General features: G+C 47.3%; 2 protein-coding genes across 8 annotated transcripts in view; one reads left to right on the top strand and one right to left on the bottom strand.

Moving 5' to 3' along the window:
- MGMT (O-6-methylguanine-DNA methyltransferase) overlaps positions 1-24,860 on the top strand; it is a 347,601-nt gene extending 322,741 nt beyond the window's left edge. Inside the window, exons 5-6 of one of the 5 annotated variants that reach the window (XR_011376786.1) lie at positions 16,152-17,339; positions 20,695-22,629. Coding sequence is in view for 3 of the 5 variants with exons in the window: in XM_070043891.1 (XP_069899992.1) it covers positions 16,152-16,322 (171 nt within the window). In the remaining 2 variants the exon portion in view is untranslated. Of the gene's footprint in view, positions 1-16,151; positions 22,630-24,786 lie in introns of those variants that run through there. The other 4 variants (XM_070043891.1, XM_070043890.1, XR_011376787.1 and 1 more) reach the window with 4 other exon arrangements.
- The window catches only part of EBF3 (EBF transcription factor 3), a 116,522-nt gene continuing 110,496 nt past the window's right edge, over positions 21,063-27,088 (bottom strand). Inside the window, exons 13-17 of one of the 3 annotated variants that reach the window (XM_060286300.1) lie at positions 26,909-27,086; positions 25,743-25,931; positions 25,146-25,235; positions 23,963-24,075; positions 21,063-22,862 (exon numbers count right to left, since the gene is read on the bottom strand). In XM_060286300.1, coding sequence (XP_060142283.1) covers positions 22,845-22,862; positions 23,963-24,075; positions 25,146-25,235; positions 25,743-25,931; positions 26,909-27,086 — 588 coding nt within the window. In that variant the 3' untranslated portion in view covers positions 21,063-22,844. Of the gene's footprint in view, positions 22,863-23,962; positions 24,076-25,145; positions 25,344-25,742; positions 25,932-26,908; positions 27,087-27,088 lie in introns of all 3 variants that reach the window. The other 2 variants (XM_030832099.2, XM_030832101.2) reach the window with 2 other exon arrangements.

Below are 27,088 nucleotides of genomic sequence, written 5' to 3'. Positions count from 1 at the left end.
GCAGTGCCCAGGGCCCCCGCCCCGTCCCCTCAGGACCCGCGTGGCCCTCCCGTTGCCGCTGCAGAGTTGTGCACAGCGTCCTGCCCGGCCCCCCGCTGTTTTGTCCATCAGACTCCGACTCCTGCTGCCCTTCACTTCCAGGTGGCGGGGAAGAGGCAGTGCTTCCTGGCTTCCTCCTGCAGACACCTTGAGACGGACAGTGTCCAGGTGGGTCACCCGGGGGGTCACCTCTAGGGTGGCAGAGGCCAGTGATCCCGGTAACTGGGGACAAAGCCTGGCTGTGACGCAGGCTTCTTGAGAAACAGGCCCTGGCCGGCAATGAGAGTGCAGGTCCCGGTGACAGCAGGTGCTGTGCTCGCTACAGCCCGTGCTGCTGCTCCCATGGCCCGCGGCCTCTGACTCTGCGTGCGTGTGCACGGCCCACGTCTGCGGCTTCGGGAGGGCCAGTTACGGGATGCTATTGACGAGACATTTATAAATATTTAATCTTCACATTAAAAATATGGTACAGAAGAACCATTAGTAGCTGACAATAAAAAGGCTTTCTCTGCTGATTGTAGGGGCAAAAGAATAAGAGGGCAGATTTTGATTGGGCTCAAGGACAGCGCTGTAAGTTGGAAAAACGTAAATGAGTGTTGTTTACAAGGTGGTTACGGCTCAGACCTGTGGTCAGGATCTAAAACTGGCCTGTCGTTTGCTCAGAGTCTGTGCAAAGTACAGACCGTCCATACAAAACAAAATGGATGGTTTATTTATGTCTGGTGCCGTTAAGAATGGAGGAGAAAAGTTCAGCCCAAGATAAAAAGCTTAAATCTTGATTTTTCCCTTCCCCCTCTCAAAAAAAATGGATTCCTTGCTCTGTAAATTATCCAGCTCTTGTCCTTGGATTGGCAGTTACTTCAGGCTGGTTTGGACATTGCATAATCTTAAATATTGATTCTTGTTTGACTAAAAAAAAAAGCCGAGTCCAAGTGCACCAGGCCCTACCGGGCCACGTGGCCAGGAAATCACCTTCGCCATAGCTCACTTCTAATGGCCTCCAGCCTTCCTGACAGCGAGATCCATTCCGATTAGAAAAGTTCTAGGAGAAAAAGCAACGGTTGGCATCACTTTCTCCGTCACAGCAAGCGCTGGGTTGACTCCTGCCCACGTCTGACTCTCAACTGCCCCCCTGAGCTTTCTGGACCGAGCAAAGCCCGGACAACCCAACATCCATCATCCCCTTCCGCGTGAAGTTCCCCGCGTCGGACCCAGTCGAGGGCTCTGCACACCGCGTGGGGGGAGAGGGGTGCATGCTCGGCCCCTAGAGACACTGAGTGGGTTCAGAGCTGGAGTACAGGCACAGTCTGGCCCACATGCAGAAGAAATAATGTCCTTTTAGGAAGAAAATAATTTTCATACGGCAAAGCTACGTGGTGTGGTGTTTGCAGCTGTACCACCAAGGCCCCCAGGCACCGAGATAATTAGGGCTTGGGTTTTAGAAGAATGAAGAGAATGGTCTTTGTGTAAATCCATTAGAGTTTAAAATGAACCACTTCTCATCCCTGCTGCCGCACCGGCCACTCAGTGCTGGTGGGGAAGCGGCAGACGTCACGCCGAGAACCCGCCCCTCCTCCCAGAGCCCGCAATGCCACTTCCGTGACTAAATGCAGAAGGAAAACCGAACCGTGAAATACTGCTTCCGTTGGGCAACGTGTGGTCCAGTTTCATGAACGGCAGTTAATTTTTCCCGTCCTCTGCGGCTGCAGGTTTCATCGTCTGTCACCTAAGCAGTCAGCGCCGCGTACCTGTCAGGGCCATCAGAGGCGGGAGATCTGTTGACTCATTTCTTCAGTTTGATGCTTAAAAGGCCTTCCTCTGAAAAGTCTTCTAGCTACTCCAGCTGCCACTGGCATTACATCCAGGACCATGGGTGTTTGCGATGGAATTGCACGTTCAGGTGGGGCGAGGGGCCCTGGTGTCGCCACGATGCCGGCAACTGTCTTCCTGCCAGGTCTGGGGCCCCTTGCAGGCTGGGCTGGCCTTCCTCGTGTTCGAAGCTTTAGCCCCTCAGTGCTGACGGACATGAGGCCCGAGAAGCGGTGTTGGCTCGCCGGCGGGTGAGTACGTGTAGGCACAGGACACAGTCACTGCTGGAGAGAACAGTGTGGCAGTTTCTCGCAAAGCTGAACCTTCTCTTGCCGTATGATCCAGCAGTCACACCCTTTGGTAGTTACCCAAAGAGCTGAAAACGTGTCCACACAGAAACCTGCCTGGGAATGTTCATAACAGCTTTACCCATAACTGCTGACACTCAGAAGCAGCCAAGATGAGGTGAGTGGCTTAGTAAACTGGTGCATCCAGACAGTGTCGTACTATCAGCGCTGAAAAGGCATGAGCTCTCGAGGTGACTAGATGAGGAGAAAGCTTCAGTGCGTATTCAGAGTGAAAGGAGCCAATCTCTAAAGGCTACTTATTGCATGATTCCACCTATGTGACGTTTTGGAAAAGGCAAAACTATGGAGACAGTAAAAAGACCAGTGGTTGCCAGGGACTGGGGAGAGAGAACAGGCAGGGCACAGAGGGTTTTCAGGGCAGTGAAACTGTCCTCTGTGATGGTGGCTGCATGTCATTATACACTTGTCCAAACCCATCAAATGTACGACGCCAAAGTGAACCCTAACGTAAACTCTGGACTTTGGGTGACCATGATATGTCAGTGGAGGTTCATTAATTTTTTTTTTTTTTTTTTTTTTTGCGTTATGTGGGCCTCTCACTGTCGTGGCCTCTCTCATTGCGGAGCACAGGCTCCGGATGTGCTGGCTCAGCGGCCATGGCTCATGGGCCCAGCCGCTCCGCGGCATGTGGGATCTTCCCGTACCGGGGCACGAACCCGTGTCCCCTGCATTGGCAGGTGGACTCTCAACCACTGCACCACCAGGGAAGCCTGAGGTTCATTAATTTTAACAGAACGTACCACTCCAGTGGGGGTGTGCATTATGGGAGAGGCTGTGCTTGTGTGTGCTTGCGTACGGAGCATCTCTGTACCTCCCGCTCAATTTTGCTGTGAACCTAAAACTGATAGTTTTAAAAAATAGCCGATTCACTGCCTGCTAATGCAGGGGACACGGGTTCGAGCCCTGGTCTGGGAGGATCCCACATGCCATGGAGCAACTAGGCCCGTGAGCCACAACTACTGAGCCTGCGCGTCTGGAGCCTGTGCTCCGCAACAAGAGAGGCCGCGACAGTGAGAGGCCCACGCACCGCGATGAAGAGTGGCCCCCACTTGCCACAACTAGAGAAAGCCCTTGCACAGAAACGAAGACCCAACACAGCAAAAATAAATTAATTAATAAACTCCTACGCCCAACATCTTCAAAAAAAAAAGTTATTAATATTACTCAAATATTTTAATAAATGTTAATTTAAATTAAAAAAAAAATAGCCCATTCAAAACACACGCCATTCCCAGCAGGCACTGTCCTACCCCGGCCATGGCCTCCAGTGCTTGAGTTGGCAAATACGCCTCCCAGAAGGCTGGTCACCTTGGCTAGATTCCCCACTCTCCTTCCTTCCCAGCCGGTGACCAAGCACATCTTCGAATCGATGCATAAAGACTAGAGGAGGTGGATGGGGAGTGTGGCTGTGGTCCCTTCCTAGTGTACGAGGCTGGTCTGTGGCGTGGGCATGGGGCCGGAGCCCTCTGCTCCCTCCGAGCTGGTCCCTGCATCACGAGGCACGTCCAGGGTGTGCCCAGCAGGGCCAGAGAGGCCCGCCTTCGTGTGATTTTACCTCCACCCCGCCCGTCTTTCCATCAGGGCAAAGCCTTCCCGGATTTAGCAGAAGGTTGACCCTCTGCCGTGGTGGTCAGCATTCACGCGTTCTGTGTTGCCCGTTCATGTGTCTTGTTTAGGACAGATTGGAAGAGGCGGGGTCAGCATGGCCAGCCAAGGCCGTCTTCAAGGCCTGCTTGATTTGTTGAGGTTCCCCTGAGGCTGTATTCTTTCTTCAGACTATTGGTGTCTGAACCAGATCATGGCAAATGCTGGTCTGGGAAGATCAGGCATGAGTGGCCTCACAGAAGGGAGGATCCTGGACGGCCCTTCTTTGCAGGATGTACTGTTTGAAGCCCGGTGCTCTGACCATGTGAACCACCTTCCAGCCCAGTTCCAAACCAGCTACTCAGGAGCGGCCACACGCGCAGCCAGGAGGCGCCACCTAGATGCTGAAAAGTAGACGTGGGTGCCTGAGGCACTGCCGTCTCCTGCCTGGGTGGCCAGCAGGCCCCTGCACCTTTCCCGGTACAGAGATGTCCCACAAATGGGCGGTGGACAGTGGCGATGGGACCACTACCCAGAAGACTCCACCAGAGGCGGGAGGGAGCTATCAAAGTACTAGAATAAAATGTAAGAAAAATTTGCTTGTTAATCCTAGGACGGGGAACATCATCAGAAGCAAAGAACCAGAAACCAGAAACGTGGCCGGGGCAGGGACAGAGAGGGAGAGAAGCCCAGAGCAAAGCCGATGACTTAGAGAAGGTATTTGGGACATATAAATAGGCAAAGAGGTAAGAGCCATAAAATACAAAGAGCTCCTGCAAGTTAATAAGAAAAAGACAAACAACCCAGTAGAAAAGAATGAGCAAATGATATGAACAGGCACTTCACAGAAGAAATACAAATGGTGCACAAATATATGAAAATATACTCAACCTACTAGTAACTAGAACAATGCCATTAAAGCAGTAAGATAACATTGTTACCAATTATATTAGCAAAAATTTTGACTGATAACAGCTTCCCTGGAATACAAGTCTGTCAGAAGCAGTACATGTTTGTCTCTGATTCACAGCTATATTCCTAGCACCTAGAACAGTGCTAGGCACCTAATAGGCATGCAATAAATTTTTAAATTTTTTTTAATTGCTAAAATATACATAACATTTACCATTTTAACCATTTCTAAGAGTACAGTTCAGTGGCAGTCAACATTCACATTGTTGTGCAACCTTCACCACGATCCATCTCCAGACTTTTTCATCTTGCAAACCTGGAACTCTGTCCCCATTAAACACTGACTCCTCATTCCCCTCCCCAGCCCCTGGCCCCATCATCTACTTTCTGTTTCTATAAATTTGACTAATCTGGGTTCCTCATATGAGTGGAATCATAAACTATTTGTCCTTTTATGACAATAAATATTTTTAAATGCAGGCAGGAATGAATTATTTATTATGGGTAAAGGTGTGGTGAAATAGATATTTTCGGTTTCCTTCTATTTTTTCCAGTTTTATTGAGGTATAATTGATATACAATGTTGTGTAAGTTTAAGGTGTATAACCATGATTTGATATATGTATATGTTGTGAAATAGTACCACAGTGAGTTTAGTTAACATCTATCACTTCACACAGTCACAAAAAATATTTTTTCCTTATGATGCAAACTTTTAAGATCTACTCTCTTAGCAGCTTTCACATATACAAAATGGTTGTGTTAGCCATAGTCAACATGTTGTACATTACATCCCCAGAACTTATTTGTCTTATAGCTTACAAAATGAAAGTTTGTACCATTTGACCACCTTCATCCAATTCCCCCAGCCCTCCACCTCTGGCAAGACAAATCTGCTCCATTTCTATGAGTTTGGTCACATCTAAGGGAAATCATACAGTATTTGTCTTTCTCTGTCTGACTTATTTCACTTAGTGTAAGGCCCTCAAGCTCCATCCATATTGTCACAAAGGGCAGGATTTCCTTATTTTTTTATGGCTGAATAGTTCCATTATTCCATTATATATTTATACTGGATTACTGTAATACTAGTATTCCATTATATAGATACCGATCTATCTTACATTTCCATTTTATATATATATATTTGTTATATATACATGTATGTACGTATCTCACGTTCCCATTTATATGTATTTTTCCCATTATGTTCTTAATTTGTTCACCTGTCGTTGGACACTTTTACCTTGTTCCCAGGTCTTGGCTGTTGTAAATAATGTGGCAGTGAACATGGGAGTGCAGGTATCTCTTCAGAACAGTGACTTCTTTTCCTTTAGATATGTATCCAGAAGTGGAAATGCTAGTAGCTCTATTTTCAATTCTTTGAGGAACCTCCATACTGTTCTCCACAATGGCTGCACCAATTTACATTCCCACCAACCGTGCTCAAGGATTCCCTTCTCTCCACATCCTCACCAGCATTTGTTATCGCCTGTCTTTTTGATGATGGCCAATCTGAGAGATGTGAGGGGACACCTCATTGTGGTTTCGATTTGCACTTTCCTGATGATTGGTAACGTTGAGCATCTTTTCATGTATCTGTCAGCCATTTGAATATTTTCTTTGGAAAAATGTCTGTTTAACTCCTTGGTCCATGTTTTAATTGTATTATTTGGGAGGGGACTGCTATTGAGTTTTATGAATTCCTCATATATTTTGGATATTAACCCCTTATCAGATGTGTTTGCAAACATTTTCTTCCATTCCGTAGGTTGTCTTTTCTCTTTGTTGATAATTTCTTTTGATGGACAGAAGCTTTTTAGTTTGATGTAGTCCCACTTGTTTATTTTTTATTTTCTTGATTGTGCTTTAGGTGTCATATCCAAAAAATCGTTGCCAACACCCATGTCAAGGAAATTTTCCCTATGTTTTCTTCTAGGAGTTTTATGGTTTCTGGTCTTACATTTTAAGTCTTCAATGCATTTTGAGTTAATTTTTGTGAGTGGTATAATTTAGAGGTCTAGTTTCATTCTTTTACATGAGAATTTCCAGTTTTCCAGCACCATTTATTGGAGAGGCTGTCTTTTCCCCATCATATATTCTTAGGTCCTTTCTCATAAATTAATTGACCATATATATGCATGGGTTTATTTCTGGGCTGTCTATGCTGCTCCATTGATGTCTGTGTTTGTTTTTAATGCCGTTACCATACTCTTGATTACTATGGCTTTGTAATATAGTTTGAAATCAGGGCACGTGATACCTCCAGCTTTGTTCTTCTTTCTCAAGACTGCTTGGCTCTTTGAGGTCTTTTATCTATACACATTTTAGGATTTTTTTTCCTATTTATTTCTGTAAAAAAAAAAAATGCTGTTGAAATCTTGATAGTGACATTTAACCTATAGATGGCTTTGGGTAGTATGGACATTTTAACAATATTAATTCTTCCAATGCATGAACACAGGATATTTTCCCACCTATTTATGTCTTTTTCACTTTTTCTCATCAATATCTTAATAGCTTTCAGTGTAGAGATCTTTCACCTCCTTGGTTTCATTTATTCCTATGTATTTTATTGGTTTTGATGCTATTGTAAATGAGATTGTTTTATTTATTTATTTTTCAGATAATTCATTGTTAGTTTACAGAAGTCCTACTCATTTTTGTGTGTTGATTTTGTATTCTGCAACTTTACAGAATTTGTTGATTAGCTCTAACAGAATTTCAGTGGGGTCTTTAGGGTTTCCTATATATAAAATCATGTCATCTGCAAATAGAGACATTTTTACTTCCTTTTTTTTCCCAATTCTGATGCCTTTTTTCTTTTTCTTGCCTGATTGCTGTGGCTTGGACTGCCAGAAATAGATATTTTCTTATGTGTTGGTGAGTGAGAGTATTTGGCAATACCTATCCAGATTTAAAGTTCATTTAAAAAGTGAACCAACCTCTGAAAAGGCTATTCCATTTCCAGAGCTACCTATGTGTCAGAAGATGCCTTCATGTTCCTGCATTGAAGCCCAATTTCACCCTGTGTCCAATCCTGTCATAGATATGAATATACCTCATATTATCAATGAACCACTGGAAACTCCTTCCTTCTGATACTTTGTTATATAGAAAAATTAAATTTTATAAAGGTAAAAAATAAAAAATGAACCAACAGTACCACTTCAGGGACTGCTCCATGCAGAAATACTGATTTGTGCACAAAGACATAAATACAAGAATGTTCTCTGTTAGTTTTTTATGTAAACTTGTTATTGAAATATAACGTTATTACTAAGAAACTCAAGAACCATAAGCATTGAGCTCTGTGGCTTTGTACAAAGTAAACATAGCGGAATCCCTTGTACTACCCCACTCAAGGGAACCTCAGTTCTGACCTTTCACACCACTGACTCACATTTTGCCCTTTTGAACTTTATATGAATGGACATCAGATGATGTGTTCTCTTTTGTGCCTGGCTTCTTTCAGTTGACATGACGTTAGTGAGAGTCATCCAAGTGAATGCACATAGTGATGGAGGATTTATTCTCACTGTTGTATAGAATATTTATATTGTGTGAACGTGCCACAGTTTTACTTACTTGTTTTGATCCTGATGGAGGATCAGTTCGGGGCTATTAAAAATAGTGCTGCTCAGGGAAATTTCGGGAGGCGATGGATACCTTGGTTACAGTGATGGTTTCACAGACACGTGCATATATCCAAACTCATCAAGTTATGTACCTTAAATACGTGCATATTTTGTATATCAGTTATACCTCAGTAAAGGCGTTAAAATAGTGCTGCTGTCAACATCGCCGTTGGTGTGTTTTAGTGAGTGTGTGTGCACATTTCTGTGGGCGTACGCCTAGCAGTGGGGTTGCTGAGTTGTAACCTTCAGTGTTCAGTAGATAAGTGTCTACCCTAGTATGTGTACCAATTTACACTCCCGCCAGCAGTGCATAAGAGTTCCCGTTGATGCACATATTCCCCAAAGCAAGACATTGTCTGTACTTTCATAATTAGCCATTCTGGTGGAGGTGTAGTGGTATCACTTTGTGGTTTAATTTTCTTTTTCCTGATGGTTAATGAAGTTTAGCATCTTTTTTAAATTTATTGGCCATGTGAATATCCGGTTTTTGTGAATTGCCTTTTCAAGTCTTCTGTCCATTTTTCTATTAATCCGTCTGCTTCTACTTATTGATGTTCTTTATATTCTGATATGAGTTCTTTGTCAGTTATATATCTTGCAAATATCTTCTTCCACTCTGTGGCTTGCCTTTTTATTCTGTTAAAGGTATCATTTTGAAGAACAGAATTTCTTAATTTTAATGTAGTCAAATTTATCAGTTTTTTATTTTATGGTTGAAGGTTTTGTGTCCTGCTTAGTATATCTCTGCTTGTCACAAGTTTATAAAGATATTCTCCTGTGTTTTCCTCTAAAAATGCTGTTGTTTTATCTTTCACATTTAGCTACAGATCTGTGTGGACTTGACTTTTGTGTGGTGTCTGAGGTAGGGGTTCAAGGGTTATTTTGTTCGGGAGACAGAGCCAGTTGACTCAGTACCACATGTTGACCCAGCCTCACTTTGTCACATGGGTGGTTCTGTTTCTGGACTTTTGATGTATCCTTGTACCAATAACACACTGCATCAGTTATTAGTTTGAAAATAAGCCTTGATAGCTGATGGTCTGAGTTTGCCAGTTTTATGTTTCTTCAAGATTACCTTGATTATCCTTGACCCTTTGCATGTCTGTATAAATTTTATAATCAGCTTGTTAATTTGCACAAAAGTACACCTGCTGATATATTTATTGTGTTTAATCTACAGATGAATTTTGGGAGAATTTACCTCTTTATACTACTGAGTTTTTTAAAACCCATGAATATAATATATATCCCTGTAATTATTTAGACCTTTTAATCTTTTCTCCATTATGTTTTGTGGTTTTCAGTATACCAGTTTTGAACAACTTTTTAAAAATAATACCTTTAAATTGTTTTCATTGTATACTTTTTGTTGCTATAGCGTTGCTTTCAGTAGCAAAGAATAGGAACCTTTTCAGCAGGGGGCTGGTTAAATAGGTGTGCTTTCATCTCTACAGTAGAGTTCTCTTCAGCCACTGGAAAGAACGGGTTGGATCCCCGTGTGCACCGTCAGGGAAGGTTATTGAGGGAATGCTATGCAGAGCAATATAAAAATGATGATCGTGTTAGGGGTTTTTTTTTTTAATTACATGGAAATGTCTATTTCTAAAGTCCTTAGAACAAGGTCTAAAAAAGAGTGACAGCCCATTGGTAAAAATGTATCTACTTGGCAAGAGGAGAGGTTTAGGCAAAGCTGGGATAAAGGAGGATTAACCTTGTCTTCCCAACCCGTGTTCATTGCTTTTATTTTCACAATAAGCCTGGATTACAAGAAAGCAAGAAAAAATGGATTATTATCTACTTAATGCCTGTCTCGCGTCGGCCCAGGACCTGGACCACAGTGAGGCCTCCGCAAACTCTGGGGCCCATTTGGCCCCAGGGAGGCTGTAGGTCTGACTCAGGAGTTCTTTTCTTGTTGTTCTGTTACTTTGAAGAGGGTATATTATAAACTAACACAAAACCTGTGCGCTATGGAGCAAAACTCTACTAGATAATGAAAAAAACTGAATTCTCAGCAGGCCAACTTGGACCCATATTAAATCACATATCCTGAGCATAGAAGCAGGTGCCTCAGTCCAGGGTTCCCTTCTCTCTTCTGTGCTGTGGACCCCTGTGTCAGCCTGGCGAAACCCCTACACCCCTTTCTCAGAACTATGTTTTTAAATACATAAAATAAAACATATGCGGTTACAAAGAAAATTAATTCTACTGAATAGTTATCAAAATTTTAAAAAATCAAATCTGTGATATTGTTATATAAGTGCTTCTTCAATATTAAATAACAAGATCTAACAGTGGGTCTCTTAATTACCAGAATTCTGAAGTCATGATAACCATAAACAATCTTTCAGCATCTCTGCAAAAAGTCCCTGGAACTGCTGAAATGACTGTGGTTTGTCGCCTATCTTCATACTGGAAGGAAACGCTAAACTTTGTGGAAGTTAGTGGAAGTAAAGATGGGATTTGTTTCCTGTTCAAGTTCATGGGCCGCCACCGAGGTTGAAGACATGCTGGAGAATACTGTGTCCTTGAAAGTTTGGTTTACAAAAGCTGGGGCGCTGGGGATGCAGCAGTAATCCAAGCAGACAAGCCTCCTCCTCAAGGCTTGTGGTCTGGTGGGTGACAATACAAGTTACTGAAGTAAAGCCTATACTTTAGTGAATGGTGTAAATGCCAAGGGGAAGGATTAAATAAAAGGGAGGGGGGAGACATGTGGGTGATGGTTGGGGTGGGGTGTCAATTTTAGATGGGGCAGCAGGGACCCCTCCCTGGGGATGGGGGCAAGACCCCTGTGAGGGGAGCAGAGCAGATGCTTTTGCAGAAGAGAGCTCCAAGGAGAGGTGCGAAGCCTCAGACAGGAGTTTGTGTTCAAGGGATGTATGGTAGTGAGTGCCCTGGAGCTTGGGCAGCTGGAGAGGGAGTGGGGCGTGACCGGTGGCGTGGCTGACTGTGTGTCCTCGTGGCATTGGAAGGGGACCCCTGCGGTGAAGGTGGTCTGCCTTTACTGTTAAAGGGCCCTCTGGCTGCTGTGCTGAAGGAGAGCCGGTACAGGAGGAGAAGCAGCGGGACTGGTTAGGAGGCTCAACCTTGAACAAGGGAAGCGCTGATGCGGCTCAGACCAGGGTGGCAGGAGTGGGATCCATTGAGATTCCTGATATCCGTCTTAACGAGACAAGTTCTAAAGAAATCTGAGAAACAGGGCAATGAGGTTTAAAAAAGTAGGACTGAGTATTCTGGAATGTTTGGAACCTATTGAAACAGTTTTTAAAAACTATCCTTAAAGGAATTTTCTTTTTTCCTTTAAGAAAAATCTAACTTAGGAATGACCCTGGATGAGGCACCCTGTGTATGGGTGTTTTGCGAGCAGCCTTGAGAGGAACGAACCAGGCAGAATGTAGGCCAGGGCTGGGGCAGACCATCCCATCTGGGCCATGGAGGGCCAGACTGGGGCGGGCGGGGACCTGGACCTGCATTGCCTCACCCCAGGCAGGAGTCGAGGGACATGATCTTGACTTCCGTGGCCTGGAGATGCTGAGTAGGGTCCTATGTGACTGCCTCCCCTTCTAAGGTGTGTGGACTCCAAGCGGCCCCTCCCGGGGAGCAGACGGGTGGGAGGGACCCTTGCCCCACACAGGGGCAAGACTGCAAGGAATCCAGTGGTTCCCGTGTGCTGACCTGGGACTTGAGTCCTAGCAGCTTTCTCCAGGAAATACAGTTTCCCCAGAAAACCAAAAACCTTAAGAGTAGTTCTCAATGGAAAGCAATACTGTTTTTTTTTTTTTTTGATGCTTTGATACAACCACAAGACTTTTTTATAACAATTTATTGAAAAGTAATTCACATACCATACAATTCGCCCATTTAAAATGTACAATTCAGTGGTTTTTAATATATTCACAGATACGAACAACCATCACCCCAGTCAATCTTAGAATGTTTGTATTGTCTCAGGAAGAAAACCCCCCCCCATGTCTCTGTAACTGTCATCCCCTAACCCCTCATGTGCCGCAGGTCTAAACAATCACTGATCTACTTTCTGTCTATGTGGATTTGCCTGTTCTGGACGTTTCCCATAAATGGAAACATACAGCGTGGTTTTTTGTGACTGGCTTCCTTCACTTAGCGTAATGTTTGCAAAGTTCATCCATGTTGTAGCATGTGTCAGCACTTCATTCCCCTTATGGCTGAAGAATATTTCATCGTATGACTATACCAAATTTTAAAAATCCATTCATAATTTACATTGGGTTATTTATACCTTTTGGCTGTTATGAATAATGCTGCCATGAATGTTCACGTGCAAGTTTTTGCATGAATGTATTTTCGTTTCTCTTGGGTGTGTCCCTAGGAGTGGAAATACTGGTAACTCTGTTTTTAACCATTTGAGAAACCTCTGGACTGTTTAAAGTGGCTGCACCATCTCCTGCCAGCAGTTATATGAGGGTTCTTATTTCTCCACATCCTCGTCAACACTTGTGTCTGTCTGACTTTTTCATTATAGCTATCCCAGTGGGTGTGAAGTGGAATCTTATTATGGTTTTGATTTGCAATTCCCTGATGACTGGTGGTGTTGAGCGTCTTTTCATGTGTTTGTTGGCCATCTGTGTATTTTCTTTGAAGCAATGTCTATTCACATCGTTTGCGCAATTTTAAATTGAGTCATTTGTCTTATTATTATTTGTAAGTGTAAATGTTCTTTCTATACTCTAGATACAAGTCCCTTATCAGATATATGATTTTCAAGTATTGATAGTTTCTCCCATTCTGTGGGTTGTCTTTTTACTTCCTTGATAGTGTCTTTTGAAGCATAGGTGTTTTTAGTTTTGATGAAGTCTGTTTTATCCATTTTTTTCTTTTGTGACTCATGCTTTTGGTGTCACATCTATTGTGTCTTGTACAGTTGCCAAATTCGTGTCACATTCATTGTCAAATCTGAAGTCATGAAGATACTCCTGTGTTTTCTTCTAAGAGTTTTATAGTTTTAGCTCTTACCTTTAGGCCTTTGCTCCATTTTGACTTAATTTTTGTATATGGTGTGAGGTAAGAGTCCAGTTTCATTCTTTCACTTTGTGGCTCTCCCATTGACCATTTGTTGAAGAGACTATTCTTTTCACATTGAATCATCTTGGCACCCTTGCTGAAAATCAGTTGGCCATAGATATGTAGGATTATTTCTGGACTCTCAGTTCTGTTCCATTGATCTGTATGTCTAGCCTATGCCAGCACCATACTGTCTTGATTTCTGTTTCTTTGTAGTAAGTTTTAAAATAGGAAAGTGGGAGTCTTCCAACTTGGTTCTTCTTTTGCAAGATGGTTGGCTGTTTGGGGTCCTGTGCAATCAATACCGTATGAACTTCAGGATCACCTTGTCGGTTTCTGTGAAGAAGCCAGCTGTGATTCTGAAAGGGGCTCCATTGAATCTGTAAGTTAATTAAGGAGCATTGTCATCTTAACAGTATTGTCTCCTAGTCCATGGACATGGGATGCTTTCCATTTACTTAGATCTTTTCAAGTTTCTTTCAGGGATAAAGACCTTTCATAAGTCTTTCTGAAGGCATCTCGAGGACTTCTGGACAGCTGATCTTTTCAGAATGCCTGCTCTACCAACTCCCTGCAAGAGCGGGTGCAGAGTTCAAGGTCTCTACCTTGTCTGTGGCATTGATGCAGACTGAGGTGAACAAACCCGAGGTGTTAGATGGAAGGGAATTGGGTTTGGCTTTTGTTTCGACCTTTAAAGGCCCTCCTGCCTCCTGCAAGTCCCAGCCCTCACCAGCCACCCAGACAGATGGCTTCTCATCACTGCATCTTACTGCTATTTCAGAGGTCCTAGGAGTTCTCATGACTTTGATTTTAACACTGCCTCTTCCTTTGTGCCTGAAACTATTCCTCTCTTTCTTACAGCTGGGGAGTCATTGTATCTTAGCGTCCCCAACCATCCTGGTTTGCACTTTGCGTGTGTGAGGGGGGAGTCGCTTCATTTACCGTGTGCATATCCACACACTCAGCACAACTCATGGAAAAGACCACCCTTCCCCATTGCACTGCAGAGTCACTTTTGTTACAGATCAGATGACCGTGTGCGTGGAGTCTGCTTCTGAACTTTATATCCATTAGGTCGTTTGTCTAGTCTCGTTCCAGCACCCCACTGTCTGAATTACTGTAGTGTCATAAGAAATCTTCTTTGCACAGTGTTAGGGACTGAATGTTTGTGTTGCCCCCGCCCAGTTCATATGTTGAAGCCCTAACCCCCAACGTGGTGGTATTTGGAAGAGGGGCCTGAGATTACACTGACTTTATAGATCATTTTAGGGAGAGTTGGCATCTTTTCAGTACGTAGTTTTCCAATCCATGAATATGGTGTATGCGTCCATTTATTAAGATTTTCAAAAATTTCTCTCAACAATTTTATGGTTTCCTGTGCAGACATCTTGCATAACTTTGGTAGCTTTCTTTCTAGCTGTTGATATTTTTACAATATTGTAAACTGTATCATTTTAAAAATTCCAATAACTGTCATTGTTATAGAAATATGGTTGTATATTGACCTTGTATTCATCAGTCTTGCTACATTTCACTTATTAAATTTAATACTTTTTAAGTTCTTTTAGTTTTTTTATAACACTAACTTTAAAATAATTTTTCTCCCTAATTTGGTCAATAATGGTTTGGTTGCAAACAACAGAAATCCCTTCAAGGAAGTTCAAGTAAAAGTGAAGTTAGTATCAGACCCCAAAAGATGCTGGGAAAGCCAGGAGCCAGGGAGTTGAGCTGGGATTCATGGGAATCTCTCCCTGGGGTCCTGTCTCTCTTGACCCTGTGGCCGCAGGCTCCACCCCTCCGTGCACCTCTCCAGTCCTGCACTCTCAGAGGGTGGACCCGCTTCCTGGTCTCTGGTCTCCTGCCACTATGTCAGTCTCAACTCTACTTCCACGTGGCCTTGTGACGCCAATACCCGCAGTACATCCGGCCTCAGTGTCCTAGGACAACTGGATTGTCTCCAGACGAGGTGCCCTTTGCCTCCTTACTGGCAGCAAGAGGCAGGGTGGTGAGTCGGTAGCACAGGAGGGTTTTCCCCGGGACCCTGCATGTCTGTTTGGCAGAAAACTTGGAAAGCATGCATGTAACATGAAGCTTTCACCTCCCAAGTATGCCTGCTGTTGCTGTAATTCTAATATTCTTTCCAAATACATATGTCTTTCCTTCTTACCTTCTCGCTACATAGGAATTTACAAATTCGAATTATGTATTACAGTATTATATGCTTGCTTTACTTAATTTTATGTCATTACTATTTACCATTTCATTAAATGTACTTCAAAAACATGATCTTAATAGCTTAATAGAATATACAGTATTCGATTATATGGCTATACCATAATTCAATGAACAATTCCTATTTTTAGAATTTTGGGTTCTTTACAGTTTTTTATTTAAATAAATATTACTATGGTGAGCAGTCTTGCACTTAAAGTCTTGTCTAATCTCTGATCATTTCCTTAAGATTGATTCCTGGAAGTGGAATTGGTGGGTCAAAGAATATGAACATTGTTAAGTCTCTTGATACAATGTCAAATTTATTTCTAGAAGGGTTGCACTGGTTTGCTCTTCTTTCTGCAACTCTAAGAATGCCCATTTCTCCATCAGGAGGATTGAGTATTAGCTTTTAAGAAAAATCTTTTCTAATTTAATACGTGAAAAAACTTTTTCATCTCACTTTAATTTGATACGCAGTTTTAAGAGAGGGTATGTTTTCCCAGTTTACTGATCACTTGTACTGACTGTGAATTTGCCCATTTTTCTCCAGAATGTCCATCTACTCTTGCTGATTTGCAAAACCTCATCGCATACTGAGAAGGTGAACCCTTTGTGGCAGGACACTTTCTGTCTCCCCTGGTGTCTGCAGCCCCATGCCAGCCTGGGTCCTGCTGGTCCCACAGTCGTGGAAGAAGGCAGTGAAGAGCTCGGTCCCTTGTAGGAGGGAACGTGTCAGGTGAGTGAGCTGTGGTCCATGGCCACCATCAGCACGGCGGTGGGCGTGGTCTGAGGGGCAGGGTGATGCGTGCTGTGCCGGTGTTTGCTTCTGATCCTTCGTTTCTGTTCTGCCCAGTGCCTCTGACTGTTGTGGTTCATTCTGACTCTACCACCCAGACCTTCTCCGTTCATCATGTCCTTGTCCTGTCCCCATTGTCATCTGGAATGGTGACAAGCTTTTACTGCGCCCTGGCTGGGTGTTGGCCAAAGGGCTCAGCCCTTGCAGTCCAGTCCCTCTGGCACTGCCTCGGTGGCCCCAGCCTGTCCCTTTCCTGTCCGTGCGCCGGGTGAATGGCTCCCCTGCCTGCACTGCACATGCCACGTGGACCCAAGAGGCACCGGGTACACACAGGCGTCCAGTTTCCCCAGCCATGTGGGTCCACCTGTGGACCATGAGGTGACCTGAGAACAGCAGGGATGAAGCACTCGGGAGCAGCTCTTTGCCGGCCTCCTGTATGTTGCAAAGGCCCCGGGGACATGAGCCTCTGCCCTTGGTTTCGGGTCTGTGAACCGGTGACATTGGTTGTATCCTGAGCTCCAGCTGATACTGGGCCGGACAGACCAGTTTCCAGCTCGCAGCCTGTCCAGGTGGCCTGGCTGAGCCAGGCCCCTCGAGCCCTGGGGCACGTGCCCTCCTGACTTGGCTGGGAGGGAGGTATGGTGGTTCTCACTCCATCCAGATGGCCTCGCTCGCTCTTCCTCTCTCTCTCTCTCTCTCTCTCATTAATTCCTGAAGGTCTCTGAAGCCTAAATCGGGAAAAAACAGAGGGTTTGGAGACAGGAGACTTTGTTTGGCATCGGGCCCTGGTCGTTCCAGCCTTGTGACCTTGGGCCGGTCACCTGCCCCCTGCAAACTGAAGTGTTGTCACCCGAGAGAGGGGAGCCAGATCCAGCACAGAGCCCCATGGGTCGGCCAGACAGGATCCTGTGACAGGTGTCCCTCGACCCTCCGGTGCCACATGTGAGTGAGGCACGATGCTTATCTGCTATTTGGAAAGGTGTTGGGTATTCTGCTCGCTGAGAAATTGTATTTTAAGAGGTGGTTTCTGAGGAATCTTGAATCACAAGTGATGTTCACTTCTGTGCTGAAGTAGTGACTACCCCGATCTTGTCCGGAGCCCCATCCTTCCGACACACCCACACTAAGTCCCAGATGCTCGGTGGTTCAGCGCAGCCTCGACCGGGTGCCCTCGATGTAGAGATAGGAAGGTGAGGAAAGCACGGCCTTGGCTCGTCCTCAGAAAACCCAGAGTCCTTCCAGGGTACAACAGGAGACCCCTGGGAGAACTCCCAGGGCAGGCTGTGCTCAGGAGTGAACGCTTGGGCTCCGACTGGATGGCCAAGTGGGACTGGCCGCGTTTTCTCTCCACCCCACATCGTAAGCTCTTGGGGTGTAGGGCATACTCCACGTGGCTCCACGTGGGGTGACACAGAGCAGATCCAGGGCGTGGCGGGTACGAACCAAAACTCACTGCAATCCCAAGAGAACGTGTCTCTGTTGGCCGCCCTCAGCGGATCATGACTGCAGACCTAGAAATCACTGTGGGTTCCGCCGAGGATGTCCCCGGGTTAAGCCTCAGCTGGACTCAGAGCTGACGGGCACCTGCTGCTGTCGTGGGTCCACTTTGCCAGACCCGGGCGGTGGGGAGACCGCGTCTGAGTCTGCACGGGGTCCAGAGCCTATCCGTTTGTCCCCAGGCCGGGGGCTGGGAGCCATGTGCGTGCTGGCTCCCCAGACCCGGACCGGCAGCCCCGCTCCCCGTGAAACCCACAGCCCTATACTGGGGATGACAAATGACCAAAAAATCAATTTGTAATCTGATTGGAGGTTTTTGATTTCCTCTGATGAGTTTAAATTTCATTAAAAGCAACCTTATTCCAACATAAAAGGAATCCTTGAAGGGTAAAGCAGGGGATTGTCTCACCGAGTATAAAGCATCCCGACTCCTTTGTGTGATTTATTCATCGCGTTAATTGTGAGGGCCAACCCAGGGTGTCCGTTGGCAGCTGTGCCGTTATCAGGGCCTGGGATCGGCCGGGCGGGCTCAGAGCACAAGGACTCACATTCAAAACTCGCTCTCTGGCATATTGACACTTGAGTTATCAACAACTCTTATTATCTGCTGGGAGGGAGCTGGCAGCTCCTGGGGACAGAAGGAGCCACAAATCCCGCCGCAGCCGCCCCTCTGCATTCTCTTAATTGTGTGTATTCTCTGGAAAAAGTGATCATCGCAGCCTCTTGTCTTGATGAGAAATTGACATTTTCTGAGGACTTCTCTGGGTGCCGGGCGGGGAGATAAGGCCGGGGCTATTTTGGGGGAGGGCGGGCGCCCCTCCTTTCGGGGGCCTCTTTATTGCCCCCGTTGACCCGCTTGATGAGTATGGATTTCATGAGGTCTTTTTCAGCATTTGAACTATAAAAGGTTCAGAATGACACCACCCCTTATAGACAAAAGATAACCTTGCCCTTTGAATATATCGATTCTTTATTAACTAGGCTGTTTAATGCAATGAAATGAGGCATTAGATTGAAGCCCATTTCAAGTGCTTTGAATAATCTTTAAAAGCTTGGAAGACCCTGGAAGGTGGCCTGACAGTAATTGGCACACATTTGGCGAGAATGCAGTTCTCAGTTCGGATTCAAAACACAAACATAAAATAATTTCCCTCCCCGCTGGTCACAGGGCCCAGGCGAGCAGCTCAGAGCGGCAGCCCCTGCCACGCCCCTGAGCAGGCATCGCTGGTACCGGCTCAGAGTGGGGAAGGAGGTGAGGTTGGTGCCCAGCACGCAGGGGAATTGGGGGGGGAGGGGCTGGCTGCAGCCTTGTACCCCATGAGCCTCTTTCTTCGCTGTCTCTTTAAGGCTGAAACGAGAATGCAGTCAGAGAAACCTGATTGTCATTGACAGGAGAAAAAGGTATTCACAAGTTTCTTTATGTTTTGGATAATCATTCCCTGTTTTGCTCAGCAGAACAAGTAATTAAGATGACATTTGTGAGTACTAATTTGGATCACACTTATGTGTATGTGTTGGAGAGCTGCAAGCCAAAACATGCAAAACCAGCCTTTCATTGAGGAGCAAATGAAAACTACAGAATGAAACGGAGTGGTGCTGCTGAAAAGGCACAGGAGCTGAGCACAGCTGCAAAAATCAGAGCCCCGGTGCTGACGGCGCATCTCATTAGAGCCCTGCCGTTGGCCACACCTCCGTGCGGCCCAGGGGCCGGCGCAGTGCATGGGGCCTGTCACACCACGGCCGTGGACCTGCCGTTGGCGACGGTGTCCCTCAGGTCAGGGTTCAGTGGCACTGGTGTCCGGAGCCCTGGTGCCTGCCCGTCCAACCGGAGCTTTCTGAGCTGGATCTTGTCCCGGTGGAGCACGGTGACAGGGACAGAGGAGCACATGTCTGGAGTAGCCAGAATGCTTGCCCTCTACCTGCCAGTCCTCCAGTTCAGAGGCAGGGGCTGAGGCAGGAGGGCCTGGAGCAGGGGTGGGGGTGACCAAGCCCCCAGCGAGTCTCGAGACTGTCTATGGGCCACAGTGCTGCTCTGGCCCCCAGGTCTGACCCACAGTCGTGTTCCCATGTGCCGGCGGGCGTGCAACACACGTACAGGTGGCCCCTCTGGGGACCAGAGGCATCTGAGTAACTACAAGGAACTCTCCGTGCGGCTTAGATGAGCGTTTGAGGGCAGATAACCTTGGAGAAGGTTCTTCTATGAACCATTTTCATCCTGGCCAAGGGAGCTCTGGGAGTGCAGATCAACCCCACCCACCCGGCCAATGTAACTGTTGCGTGTTGAGCAAAGCCATTTTAATAATCAAAACAGATCAAATTACCCAAAGTGAAATTCACAGACAAGAAATACTTTAATTAAATATTGTGTAAAATGAACATTTTTATACAGTTAAATATCTGAAAAAATGTACAGATAAAACAATCTTATTGTAGGGTTTTTAACAGTAAAATCTACCATTTAGTGGAGCGCTCAGTTTTGAGACGATGAAGCCATGAGGGCGACTAATTAATCTAAAACACAAACCAAGTGCAGGGACAAGGAGACTTGCGAATGTCCTTAACGTGTACACGTGAGCTCATTTTTAGGTCAAACCCTTACTTATACAAAATAAAACGGAGGCAACAGAGTTCCAGAGTGACTCCTCAGGCTGGTCGCAGGGCCAGAGTGTGACCCGCTAACCCCTGGGGACGTTCTGATCCTTTGATTTAGTCCCTTGAATGGACACTTTCTTAAGTCCTGCATTGTTTTGTTTTGGTTTCTGTCAAGAAAAATTTTTAAAGTCCCTCCTTTTTGTTTTAGATTTGATTTCTGCTGCAGTTTGCAAACCGTTTGCTGTGCTGTGTCTGCAAAGGGAAAAAAGAAACGACCCTCTTGGTCTCACGGCAGGTTTGGCACTAGCAGGTACAGTGTCTGAAGGAGGTCATTATCCAGTTTAAAAAGTACAGACAGTGCTGCTGGGTTCTGACCACAAAAAACGTATTGTTAAAAAGGAATTTTAAACGAGGGGTGATTGTGGGTCCCCTGAAACCTCTCTGAGTCGGAGGTGGGCTTGGGAGGACACAGGACACAGCAGAACCAGATGCAGAAAGGAGCGACACAGGGGTCTCCGGGCGTGTGCGTGTGCGTGTTTTACACCGTAAATCTCCAAATGAAATACTGATTGACAATTGTGGGGTAAGCCTGTGATCAAACAGCACAAAGGTTCTTTAAAGAAGTCCACTTTTAAGGCATCAGAGAAGTTAATGTGGCAAACATTTTCATTAAAACATCAGAAGTAAATTTTATTTTAAACTTTAGGCCTCTGAATTTTTCCAGTAAACACAGTTCAGCTATGTGGCAAAGTCATGGGTGGCAGCTGAAATGACTTTTTACATGCTACAAAAAAAATAAAACAGAAGGAGGACACAGCCCCAACGGTGTCGCCTCTTCGTGGCCGCTCCACATGCACGGAATCTACGAGGGTTTGTCACAGCGGGTGGCACCGTTTTGTTGTGACTATACAACGAACTTTTTTTTCTTCAAAAGTATTTGTTCAGATAACTTAAAAATAATATAAAAATAAACAATGAATTTGACTTTTCCTCAAAAAAACAAAAAAAGGACGGAAAGTCTAAACAAACAATAGCAAATTTTGGAAGTACAAATGAAATGCAAGGACGTTGGTTCACTGAACGAAACAGATCAAACAAGTTCTTGGCTTTAATGCTCTTCCCCAGCATCACAACACCAGGCCATGATCAAAAACCAACGCAGACAAGAAAAAAAAAGGAACTGAAAATGGTGGGAAAAGCAGTGTACAAAATTTCAAAGATAAATACAATATTTATAATTGATATGTTACAAAATAAAGTCCCTTAGCAACAGCAAGTGTTCATGGAAAAGTAAGTAAGTGTTGAATGGAGACCATTTTATTCCTTATAAGACGCATAAGGAATAAAACTCGTTTTTTTCCCCTAAATATTTAAGTGGATCTGAAAAAAATTCAAGACAAGTGTATAAATATTTAGCTACAACTTTGGCAAAATCACAAAAGTCTACAATTTTATAACCACATACAAAACACATCAGGGAAGAAGGATCTAGAAGTCAAAAGGACAATTTCTGGTACAAGAAACATGGACCTCACAGTAGCCTAAGAATGCAATAGTATACAGTGCTAGCAAAAGTTGAAAAAAATGTCGCAGATCACACTTGCTTAAAACAGGAAGCTCTAGCAGTGGGAGAATATTTTAACCAACAGACAGTAGCATTTTTTTTTTTCCTCTGTCAGTGTGCTTGTTGAAGGCAAGAGAATTCAATATCAAAGTTACAATTTCTAACTACAATAAGTTACAAAGTTCCGTTTCATTAAGATGAAGTTAAGCAACGATAAACCCTCCCTCCCCCCCGCCACCCCAATTCTCCTACTCATATAGTCTTCCTTTCTTCCAGTTTGATGGCTCAGACCTCCTTGGCCCCCTTTTGTCACCACAAAAAAATATTTCACATTATAGAGATACACAACCATTGTGAATCTAAGTATGAGTACAGAAAAATGTTTGGAGGCGTTTTTCATCAGTGTTTCATGATCATCAAAATGGTGCATTCACAAAGTTTCTCCCAACACATAGCAAGTACTAGACAGAGCCAAGACGGAGTCAGAAACTTTATACAAAATAGGCATCGCTTTGTTCTCCTTATTCTTCAGGACTGAGAAATGTGAAAATATGAGAAAAGTTCAGTCAATAAAATGGAATTGTTCATGAAGAAGTACGTCGTTTGTGTGTTGATTCTTAATAGTTTAAATAAAATCATCTTTAAACAAAGTCTTTTGTAGCATTTCAACCGCTGCTGATGTACTGAAGACACGGTCTCCATCAGCACCTCTTACGTACTAACGTGTCCCCTGAAGTCCGTCCTTGGATGCTGGGCGCGGCGGGAGGTAACAGGCGCCCCTCACATTGGCGGGACTACCAGCCCAGACATAGCTGAAAGAGAGAGGGGGCAGGTCAGGGGCGCCTCTCACCGGGGTGGGGGGCTGGGGGGGGCCCTCCCTGGGCTTCGGTCGGCAGTGACAGTGGGTCTGCACAATCTCCATTAACCAGCCGTGGGCTCGGTTAAGGCACCTACTTCAGGGGGTGTGGGGTGCTCGTGGGGGACAGGTCCCCGGGGTCCTCGCCTCAACGACCTCACGTGGCAAAGGGAAAGGCTCTGGCCTGTCCGGGTGTGAAAGGGCCGCTGCCCACACACGTCAGTGGCTGGCTTATGGCAGACGGAGGCCCAGACCCCCCCCCAGGAGGCCACCTCCGTCGACAGATGCCGAACCAACCCGGTCACTTCTGTGACGCCAGCCAAGGCCAGCTCTCGGGCTGCTGGGACCCGGGCACAGCTCTCGCTCCCTAAGTCAGTCAAACTGGACACACCTCGGGTTCCCCTCTGCTCTCAGCCCCTGCCTTGGACCTTCCGCTGATCGTTCTGTATCGTAATGGTGAGTCGCGGACCTGCCAAGATCAAAGCCACTCACAGCCCACCTGGTTGCAATCTCAGGGCCAAGGGCCCTCAAGAGACACAAGTCACGGCTCCACCATAGGGAGCGCGTCCTTCCTCTTCTTGGAGGGAAAGAGAAACTTGGGCCAAGATGCCAAGTGCAGCAGGTGCTTCCCAGTGAACTCTGGGTACAGATGTCATCTAAAATCTTGTAACTTTAGTGTTGTTCAATTTTTGTCAGAGTGATCATTCTCATTAACTTATGTATAACATATTAATACGTCTGTTCACGTAGTGATGGGAGCTTCAATTTCTCAGTTCATTAATTTCAGCGCTATTAATTTATCTCCGACTCACCGTTACAACTTTATGGTTTGGAAGAGCTGTGTGTGTGCACACGGCTTACGTGGCGCCACCTCTCGATGGGCCCTGGCACCGGGTGGACGGCGGGCGGGGCCGTGGCACCCGGCCACCCGCCTCTTAAGTGCCTGTGGTCTGGTGACCGCTGCTGGCTTGCAGGCCAGTCGGCGGCCCTTCGGGGCTGGGCGTCCCTCTCACGCTAACAGGTGTTGTGCAGACAATTATTTCAAATCACTGATACCTTTCCAGTTCCTTTTTTGAGCATTAGTTCATCAAAGTGAAATATGCCACCGACTTCACAAAAGGGCCAGTTTGTCTTCTCCACGGTAGCGTCCTCAGCACCCAGCAGAGAGCCTGGCACATAGTAGGCGCTCAGTAAATACTGGTTGAATGGATTCATTTTTTTAAAGGAGTAACTGGATTTGGTTTTCACCGGGAGGAGCATATACCAAAGGTGGTGTCTGAAAGAGGCCAGATGACGGCCACTTAATTAATTTCAGAGCCTGTGGGCCTCAGTCAGTCACCGAGAGCCACGTGCAAGCTCACGGGGCCTAGGGGCCCTCACGCAGCCCCGCCTGCCACTCGCACCACCGGCCACTGCCCAGAGGGCCCCAGCACTGGGCGGGCGCTGGGTGCCCGCTCCGCGCGGCCCCATCTGTGGGCAGCTGTGCCAGGCGGGGCCTCCCGCTGCCCTTGGGCGGGACCTTCTCCCTCTCGCGTCTTTGAAGGAAATCTCCTGGAAAACCAACTCCCGTGCAGCACTGGTGCACGCACAGCCCCGGGTCGAGGTGCACGCGCCCTTCCGAGGACAACGCAGCCTCGTGCGCCCCGTGGTCCGTTAGACCAGGTTGCGAATAAAGGCTCAGGCTCGGGACAGTGAGAACGGGCCAGTTTCGAGGTGGGCGCTGCAGGCGGCACCATGACCCACCACCCCAGGCCTGAGGCTGTCCCACTGCCTTGTGAGTCAGGGGAGCGACAGGCTTGCACCTGCCCACGCTCTGGGCTGAACGGGACGCAACCTGGGCCCCGCTGCCTTCACCACGGCCCGTTTTCCTTCCCTTGCAGGTTCCACTCCCTGCAGGTATGGGCCGCTTTACCGTGAGGCCACTTAAGTCACGTTGGAAGGATGAGGAAACGGGTTTCATCCACCAAGAGGAAGAATCCGGTTGTGGGGACTGAACGAGGGGGGGGGTCGTTTCCGGGAGCACCGGGTTGGGGGGTGGGTGTCGCACTGCGGCAGACGAAGGAGAACATGCAACAGCCAGGGCCGCCCTGCCGGCAGCCCGCGGGTGGGCCCGGGGGAAGGTCGGAGTTCCCGCCCCCCAGGGAGAGCCCCTCACTCCAGCCCTGCGGCCCAGCCTGGCCTGCCCCGGGGCCCTCCGGGCGCTCCCAGGCCACGGCCTCAGGCCAGCGCGCACCCTCACCTTGCAGTCCGTTCCCGTTGGCGCTGGTGCAGGAAGGAGGAGGGGAGGCTTGGGGCCGGACCACGGGCGCGAAGGCGCTCTTTTGTTTCACTGCAGAGATGACATTGGCAGGTGAGAATGAGAAAATGCCGTGTGTACTGCTACAGTTTGAAGGGAGGGTGACCGAAGAGGCTGCCATGGTAGGGCTGGACGGCACTACTGCAACAAAGCAAACATGGTCAGGACGCGCGACGCCGGGCACGGCCACACGACAAAGAGAGCTCCAGGGCCTCGCCTGGAGCGTCGGGCCAACAGAGCAAGCACGAGATGTTTCTGGCTTGGCCACTCTCTGGATAACAGGCAAACAAACTCTCGCGTTGGACTTTTCGTTTCCAATTGGGCGGCCCCATTTGGTGCCGATTTTGTTTGCGTTTCCAATGTGACCGCGTGGGGCCCGTTTTAGGTCAATTTACTGTCGTCACGTGGACGCCCAGCCTCCAGAGCCACCCTTCCTTTTATCCAGTAGCTCACACCACAGAACATCCAAGCAACGCACACACTTGACTTTGCAGCGAATATGAATCTGTGTGATGACGGGTGACAAAAACAGACACTTACTGCCGTAGGGAGAGTTAGCGGAGGAGCCATTAAGAAATCCAGGCGAGCCCGGGACCCCTAGATTGGCCACGGCGCCACTTCCATATCCGTTCATGCTAGTGCTGACTGTGCTGTAATTGGACTGCTGGGGAGTACTGCTGGGGACGTATCCTCGCGGGGACACGCTGCTTGTATTGCGACTGTAGCCGACTGTTAAAATCCCCCCCCGGCCAAAAATAACATGATTATCAGGGAGAGACACTTGGGGGGGGGTTTCCCCGCAAACCTCTATCATCTATTGAACGCTTTTAATTGACCGTATGCTTTCCTCCAGCCCCAGCGCCTCTCGCCAGCTCAAATAACCTTGTCACGCCAGCCCTGCTCGAGCATCCTCGCCGAGCCCCGTCCTGTCTCCGGCGGCCTCGGCAGCCGGCCCAGGCGCACTTCGATCTAACCGTCAGCGGCTTTCACGTGCCTCTTTAGAAGCAATTATCAACGGCGCGATTCCTGGGCCGTCCCCCCGCGCTAGGTGAGCTTTCGGCCTCTGCAGACCTTCAAATGCCACGGCTGACAAGGAGAGCTGTTTGTGGCCGTAAGTCCCCAGGAAAGGCTGTTCTGAGGCCTTCATGTCTACGGCTGCTATTTCTGTCGGCGTGGGGAGGGGAAGCAGGAACCTCGCTCCCGCCGTGGGGTGAGGGTGAGCGGAAGCCGAGCGGCGTACGGGGAGGCGTTTTCTGAGATCACGGCCTGCACGGGCTTTAGAGCGGCCGGAAAAGGATAAGGTGCGGGCGGGGAGCCAGCGCTTCTCTCCGGGTGCTCCTTCCAGTCTCAGAAACCAAGTCCCACCCCCGACCCCTGTGCAGCGCATCCAGGAAGGGTCCGCGGCTCCCTACGTCACAGCTCTCCTAGGGCTTATCCCAGCCTTTCCAGGAAAGCAAAGCCCCTTAGGAATCAGTTCAAGGCATCGGCTAGCAAATACCAGCAAAGCCGCGTGGCAGCCACTGTGGCCGCTGCCTCAGCTTCCTGGGTTCTCTGAGCATGCTCTGCCCGAGGGCCTCTCCGAACAAAGCTGCAGAGCCCGGGGCGCTGCCCACGTCCCCGCCGGCCTCAGGGCACAGTCAGCCGCAGCAGCTAAGTCCCACCATCCCAGCTGGGCGTCTGGGGAAGGGGCGGCCCGCGCGGCGTACCTTGGTCGTTGGCTTGTGACGTCTCCGACACGTTGACGGCTAGCTGGCTGCTGAAGGAGTTCACACCCATCATGCCCGTGTGTGCGGGGGTGTTGCCCAGGGTGGGGATCTGGTTGTGATTGCGAGGGACGCTGTACAACGCCTCGGCGATGTCAGCCGCCCGCTTCAGGATGATCTCCT

Source organism: Globicephala melas, chromosome 16 (genome assembly GCF_963455315.2).
Source record: "Globicephala melas chromosome 16, mGloMel1.2, whole genome shotgun sequence".
NCBI classification, from domain to species: Eukaryota; Metazoa; Chordata; class Mammalia; order Artiodactyla; family Delphinidae; genus Globicephala; species Globicephala melas.
This window is presented reverse-complemented; position numbering and strand designations above follow the sequence as displayed.